The 14,417-nt window shown below is 42.2% G+C and overlaps 1 protein-coding gene across 1 annotated transcript in view; it reads right to left on the bottom strand.

Annotated features, from left to right (window-relative positions):
• Positions 1-11,829: 11,829 nt before the first annotated feature.
• The window catches only part of LOC117896971 (hemicentin-2), a 40,853-nt gene continuing 38,265 nt past the window's right edge, over positions 11,830-14,417 (bottom strand). Inside the window, exon 7 of the mRNA XM_034805520.1 lies at positions 11,830-14,416. Coding sequence (XP_034661411.1) covers positions 14,301-14,416 — 116 coding nt within the window. The 3' untranslated portion in view covers positions 11,830-14,300. The remainder of the gene's footprint in view (position 14,417) is intronic.

Raw genomic sequence — 14,417 nt, 5'->3', positions numbered from 1 at the left:
TGGCAGCTTAAACAGAAACATATCGTATCTCTTTCGCATATCGTTGTTTGCTTGCTTCTGCCCTGCGCGCTCGTCACGTCTATCGCCCCTGTTTCACGTTCGTCATTTGGTGGAAGGGAGTTTGAGGAAAGCTTGTCTTTGTCGCATTTCTGTTAATTCTCGCCTTAACTCACCCCATTGGCCCGCACGGTACATAAAAACAGACATGAACACACAAAAACTTGTGTTATTATTTACAGCCATTACGCGATCTAAATCTACGCCATTAAAGCAGGTCAATAGCTCACATAGAGCTAGACTCCAGTTATGTCATATGTATAGCGAATCCCATTTGAAAGAGTTATACAAAATGCTTGGCATGGCAGATCCACAAATCTCACAGATGAAAGTTCAGTTCCTCCTGAAATTTATCATCATGTGGTGCCTTCATATTTTATTCGTATTTTTCGTATTTTTAGTTGTCTTAGTTTCGGAAGCATTCCCTCTGAAATGCGACGTTAAATATGTGGAGTATTGGAAAAGTAAGCATACGAAATAGTCTTAAATGGTCGCCAGATTTTAAATGTAATATACAAAATGATCTATGTACTTTTCAGATTGCCAAACGGCTTCATGCAAAGCGCATGCCGTCAAGAATTTGCAAGGCAAGTGATAAACAGTCATTCAATACATTTTCCATAATTATCCCCACTTTTACAGAATGTACATAATTAATAAGAATTTCCATTTCTTCCGATGCCAGAAAGTTGACAATTAAAACACACCAATTTAATGTAATTTAATGTAAATACTTATTTATACCTTTGTGTCAGCATCTGATTGTTTTCCTGCTCTGTCAGCTACTATACATTTCTCAACATTGCCATAGAGACCTGCCAAGGCTGGTATTAAGAATTATATAATCTATGCATAATTATGATTATTTACGGCATTTAAGCGTGTAATCCAAACACGATAAATTTAAAATTTTAGATTATATTTAAATATAAAACAGAAAATAATACTTGACAACGAATAAGCAACACTAAAAATGATTATAGATTTATTGTAAAAGACTTTTAATAGTCTTTGGCTCCACTTATGCTATTTGTACATATGTATGTATGTATGCACACACATATATATGTATGTATGTTTGTACATATACAATGTATGTATATATTATCTTTCTTTTAAATAGTCTTTAGTTTCTCAATGAAACTTAGTGAAATAAACTAAATTGTCTACTTTTCAGATTGCAGAATGGCTCTATGCAAATCGCAGTACATCAAGAAATTAAAAGGCAAGTGATAATTAGTTATTCAGTAAATTTTCCTTAATTCTAATCATATCTACAGAATGTACATAATTAATAAGGAACAGTACATTTTCTCCGATGCATAAAAGGAACCCATTAAGTCACACAAATTAAATATAAATACTGTTATTTTGCCAACGAATTAAAACATGCATACCTTCGTGTAAGCTTCTGATTGTTTTCCTGCTCAGTAAACTAATGTATGTATGAGTATCTATCAAATTGTTACGTATGAAAATAAGTGTTGTTTGAGATGATAGTCTTGGCGAGCAATGCGAATTTCCCAAATTGGATTCCAGGTGGCAACACCTGGGAGTCAGAGCCAAAGCCAGAGAAGGAGCCATGGCGAAAACTAAACGAATATTTAAACGCAATTTTCATGCATCGAAATGTGGAGAATTTTGGAAGTTTAACATGCAGACGACAGACGGCTCTGGTTCCCCACACTCACATTTTCTACAATATCTCTTATCCTGTCGTTCCTGATTTTGGCCTTTTGTTTGTTTTGTTACCAATGCCATTGGCTTTTGGCAGTAGCCGTAGCCGGGAATGTGTGTGCGACTCTCTGCGTAGTATTTATCCATCACTGACAATGTCAAATATATTACCCATGATGAATGACTCTGCGGATTTGATGAATGTGTTTTGTGGCTGCCGGAGCACGGTCCTGGGTTCCGGGTTTCCCGGTCTGCACTGGGGTCCCCACTCCCCTCACCCTCCCCTGCCAGTGGCAGGCAAAAAAGCCATTGAGACTGGCAATGATTTATAAAAATTCGAACCAAATGGCATTCAATGCAGACACGTCACTTTTGATGTAGGCGTTCAATTGAGGCATTCGCTTTTCCTTTTTGCCAAATCAAACAATGAGGGAAAAATGTTTGTTTCCCATGTGGAAAATATTTGCAGAATTGTAAGTAGTCGTCGCGTTGGCAATGAATCTGTCAAATGTTTTACGATCAAAGCCCATAAATAATCTCCCCAGATTAGAAGTAGTCGCTTGGGTCCTTCGAGAGGCTTCCCACTATAATTGCCTACAATTATGAGACAAGTACGAGTACAATAGTTGTACAACACAATTACCATTTTCATTATCAACTGACAGCAGTTTTCATTTAGCCAGTATAAATATTTTTGTGGCCAAAAGAAAACGGAAACCAGCAACAGAGAATACAAAATGAGGCAATGGGGGCAAAATTAAATGAAATTATTAAGAGCTGGCAAGGAAATGCGATTGCAGTTCATGAAATGGTTAAAATGCTAAATAAATAAAGCTCGGCCAACAACAAAGAGTCACCATTAAAGGAGGTCCATGTCCTCTGGCACACAGCAGCTGGGGATCAAAAGGAGTTGGTTGGCCGTATAAATTATATACCCCGAGCCGCGCTTGGCCGAGGCATCCAGGCACGTTCCTGTAATAATGGTTGCTCAATTTTAATGAGAAATACGTAAGAATGGGAGGGGAGGACTGACTGACATGTGGGGTCGGAACGGGGTGCTGGTGCTGGTGCTGGTCCTGGTGCTTGATAAGTCCATCTTGGCAATTGAACGAGTCCGAGAGTCGTTCACGGAGTGTCTGTCAGTAACGGCTTCGTGTCCTCCTATTCATTTTTGGGCAAGAAGGAGTGTATTCCCACCCCGATATTCAGTGTGTGTGTGTGTGTGTGTGTGAGAGTGGGTAAGAAAAATGTTGCGGTAATTACATTAACTGCACAACACACACGAACACGCAGAACGCAAACGCAGACACCAGGAACTCTCGGAAATGTTGTTTATTGGACACCCGGCCAAAGTGAAACAATTTTCATTAAGATTGAAATATGTTTATTACGCCTAAGGCCATCCCTTCATCTCTCCCTTCCCTGTGAGAAATTACCAACTACGGGAAGTTTTTGCTTAAAATGAAGAAAAAACAATGCAAAGATGAGGAAAGTTATGCCAGAGATCAATGAATCTCCTGTGGAAACTATAAAAATACATCTTTTTACTCATCTTGAAAACCATTAGCCCATCCCTGGCCTGGTCGGACGACCACTTGCCACCAAATGTGGCTAGAATCCCACGTTCCCCCCTATCCTATATTGTACGGATGGTTGCCACAAGTGCGTTTAATGATTCAAAGCTAGTCCAGCTAGGAAGGACCCACCCGATAGGCCATTAACTACAGGCCCCGGCAATGTTTTATGGCCACGGGAACACGTTCAAATTGAATGCTGTCCTGCCCGGCTGTTAGATCTGAAAGTTTTTTCTTGTTGTTTTTTTATATAATTTAAAGGAGCCTAAGGGCGTGATGGGATGATAGTCAAATGAATTTCGTGAAAGTTTGCATGATTTTTGACAGTTAAATCCCATTTTGTTGATGACTGGTCTGCGTTTTCCACTGCACAATTTTAATTCGTATTTTTTTGTTAGAAATTTTATGGCACACCAATTGCTGTGCGTGCTGTGGAGTTCTTGGTGTGTCCTGTTCTGTTCTGTTTTGTCCTTTCATTGGGCAGGGTCCCATCCTTGGCTGGTTTCCAGAAACGGAAGGAAGGAGCTGACGGAAAATGTGATCAGAAAAACATTAATGCGACAATTACGACATTTTTAATTGTTTTCGAGTCGTACTCCTCTATTGCTTCTGCTGAGTGGGGCTGTCATGCCATCGCCAGGACCTTCATTTCCTGCCATTGTCCTTGCCCCGAGAATGGGTAATTAAAAACGTGTTATGAAGCAGCAGAAAGAAGTTGGAAAAAAATTGTATAAGTGCTATGGTTTATATTGCAACGAGAAAATACCCTGGAGGTGCAGAGCTACGGACAATCTAATAATTCGCATTGTGAAATCCACGGTACAGTCCAAAGATTTCTTTTAGAGTTATAAGACATACCTAAAGAACTGTAATTCTAGCTTTAACAAAGCCCAAATCCATTAGCCTTCCTCTCGTTTCCCCAAATACAATACACCCTTGAAATGAACATTTTACTGGATATAAAAAGTTGGTCAGGATGGGTAAACAGAGGAAGCGTTAATTGCCAACTGTTGGCAGAAATTAATGTTCATTTTGGTGGAATTTACTGCATAAGCCGAATGACTGATGAGGTTATAAATTATTACCGGAGGCCTGTAAACACCCAAAATTGAACTATAAACCAAGAAGACCTTTGCAGGCCAGGGCCCCCAGGCACGATTGTCAATAGCACAGGGGCAAATGGCTAATCGATATCCTGGGAAAAACCACGCTTTGTTTGGAAAAACCGTATGCAAAATTCCTGAATTTTTTTTCCGTTAAAGTTGTTGGAAATTGCATTAAATTTTAATTTCTAATTTTCCAAATGGATTAGCGCTAAAAGATGTAGAAATCTTTCATCATAATTAGCACGCGGCGCCTGGACCCCAGTCGAGGAGCACCACAGGAATCGGGGAGGGAGAAGTGGCCTGTGGCATGCCACGTCCAGTGCATAGTTGTCCACTGTATATATGTATATACATACATATCCATTCAAATATACATACATTTATATGTAAGTATGTATGTACATTTGTATATGTATAGCAGCGTGTCCTCTTTTCGCCTCATTTTCATTTTGGTTTTTTCTCTCGATTTTTCTTTCGTTTTCGACCATTTTTTTTTCTGCTTACGCTTTCATTTCTACATGTTCTTTGTGCTCATTCTCCCTGGCCTTGGGCCTGTTTGACTAACTCATTTTCAACAATTTGCGACGCTATCCCATCTCTGTCCAGCCGTCGTGCCTCCTCCCCTTTTGGTCGTTGCCTTTAATTAAGCGCAAAGATAGAAATACTCTTAAATATGCCGGGGAGTCTGTTAAATGGAAAACATAATGAAATCATGCTGGAGAAATGAGGCAATTTTGTCTTTGAAATATTTATTGGTTGAACATCAATTGATTTACAGTTGAATATAGATCAATTCGAGGTTGTGCTTGAGTTTCTTTTTCTTGAAGAAATTGTTTTCAGAAATGTTAATGAAATACTCGTACCGTACATTTCTGGTCTTTCTGCTGAATTTAATATGCGTTTAGTCCTAATCCCCAACTATCCACAGCTAATCTTGTATTCAATTTATTTGAGCACAACATTGAAACAGAGTCTGACCCACACTGCATTCTCTAGTATCAAACAAAACATAAACTGCAGCAGATCTCTGTTCTCCTCGAAGGAAACTCATTTGAGTTTCTAGCAAAATTACAAAATACTGTCACGTATGTTTGGCTTTTTAGAATATTACGCAAAAAGCCAAAGCCAAAGTCGAACCCAAAGTCGAAGCCAGAGTCAGAGGCAGAGCCATAGCCCGGGGCAATGGTAAGGACAAGAAAGTGCATATCAACTTCAAACATAAATTTGGGTCAAAAAGTTTAATTTAAACAAGTGTCGCCGTCGTCTTTGGGTTTCTGCTTCTGTTGCTGCTGTTGATATTTTTCGTCTTTGTTGTTGAGGAAACGAAAGAACACGATGAGAGAGGAGAGCGGTGGTGGAGCATCACGTATACGCAGTGTAACACAAAGTACAAATAAATTAGTTGCACTCAAGCCGGATGGGATTGGGATTGGGGGCGCAAGGAGATTGCTTGGGTGGGCTTTAGGTTTCGGGGTTCGGGTTTGGGTGGCTAAACTTGGCAAACGCATGCCAGAAATGTTGGGGAAAGGAAATTTACTAATTTCAAACTTTTGCACGCATTAACCTCGAAAATCTGTGCACAACTTGAAGTAGAGACAGTTGCAATTGGAAGCGCGACAGACACCCATGCGAGATCTCACTGCACGGGTACGATTTCGAGTGTACTGTGCGTTGTGTTTGTGCAAATAATTTGGGTCACGAGCTGAGCAAGCAACAGGGATAAGGATTAGAACGAATGGAGGAGGGGCCACGGCACGGCACTGCACGGCCAGCAGCTGACAAGTTAACGCTGCGTATACGTAACCCCTGAACAGGGCCAGGACCAGGCCGAGCCCGGTCTAAAAACGGGCTGTCTAAGGACAGCAGAGACGACATGGGTGAGAGGATCTGAGCCGAGTAGAGTTGAACTATTGTCAAGTTGTAACCTCGATATGCAGCGATGTAAGATTAGGCGACGCCTAAACCAGGTCCCTCCCATGGGGCAGCCGCAGCAGCAGTAGCGGCAGCAGCGGTATGTGCAGAGACATGCAGCGCCTTGGGGGCAGAAACAAAAATAAGTAGCAAAATGCCAAGCAGCATCAGCAGCAGCCCGCTGTCATGCCAACGCACGGGAGTCGAGAGCATGGTCATGTGTTCCAGTACCAGTGGCAGAGCCACTGCCAGGATGGGGTCTAATGGGGAGCAGGGACTTTCCTCTTGGACGGGTGCGAGCGGCTCGTGTAATCATGCAACGTCGACGTCGACAACGACCCTTGAGTGCATTACAACAATTGAAATTGCTGGGGCTGCCACTGAGACTGGGCGGGCGGCTGCTAATGTGGGTTTATGTGGGATCAAAATGCTAAAAATATGACACAAAAATGTCGTAGAAATAAAAGCAACTGTGGAGAAATTCGAAGAAAAATCTAAGACCTGGAAAATGCCCTGAAATAGTGCTTTAAGGAAGCGAACTATTCTCAGAGTACTGAACATGAAAACAAATCATAATTACACGTGTGAGAAATGTTTAGAGAGTTTTGGGAGATGGGTTTATAAAGGATATACAATTCATGGATAGATTCCTTGGCAGGTCATAATTTCTGCTTTCAGTTATTTGCCCAATTGCGTCCATTGTGCAGAGGGCAGCAAAACAGGTTGGGGCTGCTACTGCTCTTGCTGCCTCCTGGGGCCATCCTCGACCTGCCCCACTCGCTCGTAAGCCTTTTGTGAGGCATTCAGCATTATTGTGGGCCCGTGCGTGAGTGCAGCCACCGCCCAGGCCACATTCGAGATCCCAGCGCCCGCCCTCGAGATGTGTGTCAGGTCCAAATGGCAGTCGGCGGTTGTCGTTCGTCACACAAGTTCAAAATCAACTCCTCTTGGGTGATTTTTCAGGCCAGGGCAGGCCAGGACCTTGTTTTCCCTGCCAGCCAGGCCATTGCGTAAGTGCACAAGTACTTTCCTCATTTTTCCAGGCAAAAGCTAACTTTAATCAAACTAAATTCGAAAACAAATTTCAGTTAATTTCAGCACAAAGTTTCCCCAGTGAATGCAACAAATAGCATTAAATAAACTAAACCCGTGACCCCATTAAAAAAATCAAAGCAGAACTCGAGTAAATAAACCCAAAACAACTTTGGCTGACCATAGGCAAAGAAGAGGGAAAGAGGAAAAGTTCTGAATAAACTACGAGCGAACAACACTCAACTTGTAATGAAGTTTCAATATAGAAATCAATAAGGACCAAAAGCAGGCTGCAGCCTGCAATGGGCCTGATATGTAAGCAGCAGCAGCAACAACAGCAACAACAGCAACAGCTACAGCAACTGTAGGAGGAGCAAAGCAACAATTTGTGAGAGGCGAGGAACAAGCGGCCGCTGGTGCGGCATGCAACAATCTTTCAGATGCATGAAGGAGGCCTCTGCGCCTGCTGCCCGATGTTTGGTCCAGGACGAAACTTTTTCAGACATTTTATTTTCACACAGGCACGGGAGAGCAAAGCAAATCGAAGGCAAAGGCTCAGGCACAGGCACAGACTCGTGTCCAAGGTTTTACGGTCTATTGCAGCAGGGAAAAAGTTAATGATGTCACTTCCACTTGGCCGTCAGACCGAAGACATCGACCTAACCACTTTCGATTTTAGTTGAGTTGAGGCCAACCAGTGAAGAACGTGTGAAAAATACGAAACTATTAAACTTGGCCGAGAGCCAGGGATGGGCCAGAATCGGACTACAGATGAAACCTTAATTGGATTGATGGCACTGCCTCAGCGTGTTGCTTCTTCATATTTCTATCAATTGTGTCCGAAGACCCTGCCTGATGGGATTACAATCACCATAACAGCTGGAGCTCCCACTCGAAGTTGTTGGCTAATTGTAAGCGGTTCTAATCCAAAAACAATTACATTACTCAAACTCAACTGGGAGCTGCTCCACGCTCAGACCCATAGAAAAAGGATGCGATGGTCAGGGGTGGGGTCTGCGAAAGAAACGGCAATAATCGCACAACGCACTTAACCAAATTTCCAGCAATTAAATCTTTAAATCGCGTTTAAAAGCTGTTTTACCCCAGATCCACTTTCCGACCTCCCAGTTTTTTTTTTTTTTTTTTTTGCCCCATCGCCCTTTCTCTCTCTTACTGTATTTTTCCTTTTTTGCGGGGCAGCGAACTAATTATAAAACGGATGCGCCGCATCCTCTGTGCTATTCCCCCAGTCCCGCTCTTCACTTTGGGGTCGCTTTGTTTGAGGCACCGAGCCCCTCACCAATCCCCCCAACCCTAACCAAAAAAGGGACAGATAAATGCGACGGTCTGCTCCTAAAATAACAGTATTTTGCATAATTGTTGACCCAGAAAGTCTCCGAAAGAAGGCAGCAACAAAACAAGAAAAGATACACATAGTTTATTTACAGAACGAAGATAGACAGGTCGATCGTTTATATGGTGGGAATTAAACTACAAATTATACCAATTTCATGGAATATCTCTGAAAAAAACACTATTTTTATTAGAAAATCCTTCATGGAATCCCCACGTTGCAGATAAATTATAGTACCCTCCCTAAAGATAAAGGGTATACAAATCTGGAATACTGGGGCATAGACGACAGGGAGTATGGGTGGGTGATGCCCTGGTGCAAGGAATGTAATTTCTGTGCAGGGATATTTCTTTTACTTGTTTTCTCCGGCTGCGCACTCTCCCTTTGGTTTCCATGGGAACCGCCAGTGATTTGTAATTAGGAAACGGCCGCCAACTGTCGCCTTGGTTTTGGCCTGGCCCCGGACGATGCCACGCCCCATTTACACCGCAGCGAGGCAGCGGCGGCTGGAGGCATTAGCGAAACGTTAAATACCCAAGTGCCAGATGGGCAGTGCGCTGGGAGGGGGAAATGCAGGATGGGGGGAGCGAAAAGGTGACCGGGTAAAATTAAATGAATGAAAAGTGCTAGAAGAAAAGTGTAAAGCAATGACGGCGACGCCTCGTCCAGCTTCTGGCCCTCCCCAGGCGCCATTTTCGCAGTTTGTGGCTTTGCGGAAAATGGCTTGGAGAGAGAGACAGAGGGGAAAAATTGAACACAGCAGGGGCGTGCCGTGGGGGAAAACTTCCGCGTAGTTGGTTGAAAGTTTATTAAACATTTAAATTCGCTCATTTCTTTTCCGTGGGTGGTTTCTTCGCCCGTTTTTCTGCGTCTTGCTCCAATCTGTGGGGAAATGGCCAAAAATTGGAATTATTTCCTGTCCGGTGTCACCATTTTCGGGGCTTCCGGTTGGGGACTCCTGCTGCGGCACCCTTTTGCGCCCAAAAAGATAAGTCCCTTGTGGCCACTGATGCAGAACTTTTGGAACTTCATTCCAAACGGAAATTTATAATTTTTGGGCCAGCGACCTTGGGTCCTTGTTTACTGATGTCCTGCCTGCTTCCGCTTTAATTTTGGCTCTGTCTTTTCATACAAAAATGAGACAGTTTCCTTTTGCATAATTTTGGAAAATATGTTGCAGCCGCTGGAAAATATTTGAGTGAAAGTTTTCCACAATGATTTATGGTCGGATGGCCCTCATCAAAGCGGTGGCATGCCATTTGAATATTCATATAAATATTCTTTAAATGTTTTCCCATCATCCTTGTGGGATATCTAATTGAATTGAATGCCACCTTGGACCTTAGTCAACATCCTTCACGGGCCAACAAAGAGCCTGCAAAATTAACAGAGAGCCCGAACAAATGGTTGGCCAAATGACCAGCAGAGCTGCTCCCTGAATAGATATCCTTGTCGGTAATAAAATCGCTTTTCAGCATAATCCTTTGCCAGCGCAAATCTCATTCAGACCGCTTGGCTTGGCTTTGATTCCGAAAGCCCCAAAAACTTTTGCACCCACAAATTGAAAGGAGTTTTTGTTGCAGCGGCAGCAGCAGCAGCAGGAGCCACGAGTGTGGCATGAACGGGCTTTGGCATTAGCCCAAGCCCAAGCCCAAGCCCAGGCCCGGGCCCAAGCCACGTCCTCCTCCGGCTCCTTGAGGCACCTTTCAATGGCTTACCTTGTGATAAGAGGACACCCAGAAGCGGCGTCATAGAAGGGCATACACACACAGAGAGAGGCATGCCATTCAGACACACACACACACTGGCTCTTATTAGGGGAAAAGGATCCTTGAGGCGATGACGTTGCACTCGGAAGTGAGGCAGGAATGGTGCGCACTGAAAATTGCAATAATGAAATCAAAATGTGAATGCACTTTGCATTTCCTACTCCGAGTCTGACCCTGTTATGAGTTGACCCTGTTATGACCAATTGCAGTTGGTCATCCTCCCAGGGCACTTCCTTTGCCAGCTTTCCATCTCCCCTCATTAGTTCTCTCTCATTTTGGAAAATTATGCGTCTCTGCTGCTACTTCTCCTGTTGCATAAAATTTGCATTCGAAGGCCCAGCCAGATCTGGAGGCTACTCAGTGCGGGGATTATTGTTGGGCCGGCAGGTCAGTAAGTCAAATTGCATTCCCGTTTCTGATTCCGACCACCTGAAACTGCTCTCAAGAAACAATTAATTTTCCCAAAAGAGAAAAAGAATGAGATTCTCCTAGTTCATACTCTACCTCCATCATAGTTGGCGTCGCAATTTCCATTTAATTAAAGAAGAATTCCCCATTTTTTCCTCTCGATTTCGACGCGTTGACTGTCGCTTGCCTCGCACTTTGATTAAGCGCCAGACACGATGAGTGGGTCAGGAGGGGATGTGGTTGGGTAACAATTGATAGACATCGCTGGTCCTAATGGATATTCGGTAAATTCAATCCCTCAATCCTTTTAGTCACGTTTTAGCCTTGGGATGCGAATAAAAACTTGCCCTTGACCTGATGGTAAATTGTTTTTTTTTTGGGATTTTGTTACTTTGGCTATGCCCTCTATAGGGATCACCATTTCAGCTGTTTGAGGTATCGAGAAGGGATATATTTTCAATATGGATTCAATTGCAGCAGCTTCCATCAAATGCAGCCGCCCGGACTGGTAGCTCGTACCAGCCAATGTCCGATGCCCTGAAACTGGCAGTCAATCACATCCCATCGAAATCGAAGCTGATCCCATGCCCGGTAAAAGGTCAACTGGTGGTTGGCTAGTTGGGGTTGGGTCCCTAATAGATCGGGTTAACGGGGTCTTGGTCGGTTGTGGTGTTGGCCAAAAGCAGCCCGAGCCCTGTTGCCTTCAACAGCACATTAAAAGAGACGTTCGTCTAGAAACTTCTATTAGCTGATGACCCATGGAGAGACCAAGATATTATTTAATTTAATTATTTTATTGTATGTAATGCAATAAATTTGTCAGTTAAAGTTTCACATATTTTTTGGTTTTTTTTAGTTTTGTTTACAATATTTTTAAGTATTTGGTTTTCGCATTAGTTGGTACTTAATGACTAAATCTCTGCTATATCATGAGTACTCCCACCGCGTCTGAGTCGGTCTTTAAAATGTATAACCAGCCCACAATCTTCCCCTTTTTCGGAGGTCGAGTGCAAATGCCAAATGCACATGCAGGAGTATTCATTAATTTATTTACAAATAGATTGGGGATCTGCTGATAATTACATGTATGTATGCTTTGCTTTTTCCATTTATACGTTAATCGAGCTTATGAAAAACACTTGGAGAGCTTAGAAATGTATTTTGATTTCGTTTTTTAAGTACTCGCTATGGTCTCTATACGGTTATAGGCTTACAGCTAGCAAAATGTCATGGCCCTTACTCCTGTGGGGCTGGGGCTCGCTGTTCGTTCGGTTCAGGGGAGGGTAAGGGTGGAAATAAAAGTCTGAGGGATAAGTGTTGGGCGGTTAACCGCAGTGTGGCTGTCGAACCGCAGCCGGTATTTGATGGATACACGGGAAACGTGTTAATTGTCTCGACACCCGTTAAGTGCGACCGCAGATATTTATTTCGATATGGGCATTTTTTTGTTCGCACTTGCTGCACCAGCTGCTTGCGGTTCGGCTTGGATTGCGGGTTCAATTGGGGTTTGGGCTTCAATTGGGCTTCGATTGGGGTTTGATTTCCTAGCTGCCATCATCAGAATGGGGTGACAGTGACAGCCTTGAAGCCACAATTAATTTCACATTGATTGCATTGTGTGAGGGTGAGTAGCAACTAATTGCAATTAAAAGCACCCAAAGACAACATTATTTAATTTCCGAGAATTTTTAAAGGATTTGCTGCCATGGTTGATAGTGCTGTGTGTGTCTCCTCTTGTGTGTGTAGGTATGTATGTAATTAAAAAGGACGTTAAGTGGATAAATAAACACGAGTGAGGCATACTACAGTTTTTCCTGCGGGCACACGATGTTTGCATTTTGTTCGTTTATTTGTTTGATTTTATTTTATTTATTTCTTTGACTACCGTGTGTTTGCCTTTCATGTTTCTCATTTTATTTATTTATCTTTATATTTATATGTATATATGTATATAGTATATGTACGATATACGATATATGTATGTATGTGGTTTAATTTTTTTCGTTTTTCTGTATCGTTTAAATGCAATTCATTAGTATTTGGAATACGTCTCTGGTTTGGTTTGTGTATTCAATTAATTTACATTTCTGTCGAACAATTTTCGCAATAGAGTTATATACAGTGTGAGCGAGTCAGTTCGTTCTCCTCCGTCTCCCCTTCAATCCAACAAATTTACTTTCATTTCGCTATCAATTAAATTGTGTGTTTTATTCCGCTTTATGTCGATTTGGCTGTTCTTTCCTTTCTGTTCTGTTCGATCAATGAATGTATTTGCTATAATTTTATTATACCCGGTACTCGAAGAGTAAATAGTTTTTTGTTTGGTTTTCTGTTTTCTGTCCTTATACAATTTATTTTGATATTTTATGAATGGTTTTGTTTTTTTTTCGCGCATGTTTCGAGCATGTTCGTGAGATAAGAGCACATAAAATAGAGCTTCATAAATTTTCGGCATGTAAATTGTTGCATTTGTCACTAAAATATCAAACGGAATATTTTCTATCTTCTTTTAAGTATACAAATTAAATGAATATTGAAATTTGATCAACACTGGGACGGGGCGACCTGTTCAGGGGCTTAGTTTCCATCTACACATCGAGTTGAGAATTTGTATGAATTTATTGGCAAAGGATGTTGTATTCGATGCCTGAAACGAGGTCAAGTGTCGGAGAAATATTTGCTAGAAAATAATAAATATTCCAAAAAAACTATCAGTATCTAGACAGAAAGAGCAGTATGGGAGCGGGCTATGGCTATGTGAATTTGGATAATTGAAAGGTGCAGCATGTTGCCACATTGCAACTGCAAACTGCAATTCGAGCTGGAATTTTTGCCCCAAAAATAATGACCGAAATTCCTGCACACCGAATGGATTCAGGATGTCGATGCAATTGCACATCGAAATGCATAAATATTTACGGTTATACATTTATGTATATATGCAAAAACCAAACAAAAGTAAACCCAAACCGACAAAACCCCCCAAAAAAGAGGAATAAAATCATACATGAGAGAAATCAGGCCTAAGACTAGTGGGCGATAAAGGGAAGGGAATTGAAGGGCAGGGGCTTACGTACTAGTTGTCGCTTAGAGCTGGTAGAACTTACAATTAGCTGCAATGTCTGGGATGGTAGAGAGATAGATAGGGAGGGACAGAAAGACAGAGAGAAACGGTTTCTGTTCAGGGATTTACGGATTTATCCTTCATTTAGTTACGTTTCTTGAGTTACTAGTTAGCAGATAAAATCAACTAGCTTACAACATGCACTCGATTATTATGTGTATTTATCTGATTTCATTTTATTTCATTTCATGCTGCTTTTAATGCTTATCAAATTGGGGTTGGTTGGTTTTTCCGTTGGCAGAGTTCTGGATTCACTCCTTAGTTTGGTGACCTCTGGCCGGTGACATGTCATGTCCGATGGCCCACTCCGATGAGGATGACACTTAGCAGCAGGGCGAGAATGCTCAGGGCATAGGCCCGTGTGGTGGCTGCCGAGGAGGTGACCGCCGAGGCAGATGATTCACC

This window comes from Drosophila subobscura, chromosome O (assembly GCF_008121235.1).
Source record: "Drosophila subobscura isolate 14011-0131.10 chromosome O, UCBerk_Dsub_1.0, whole genome shotgun sequence".
NCBI lineage: Eukaryota > Metazoa > Arthropoda > Insecta > Diptera > Drosophilidae > Drosophila > Drosophila subobscura.
Note: the sequence above shows the minus strand (reverse complement) of the source record. Positions and strands in the feature narration are given on the sequence as shown.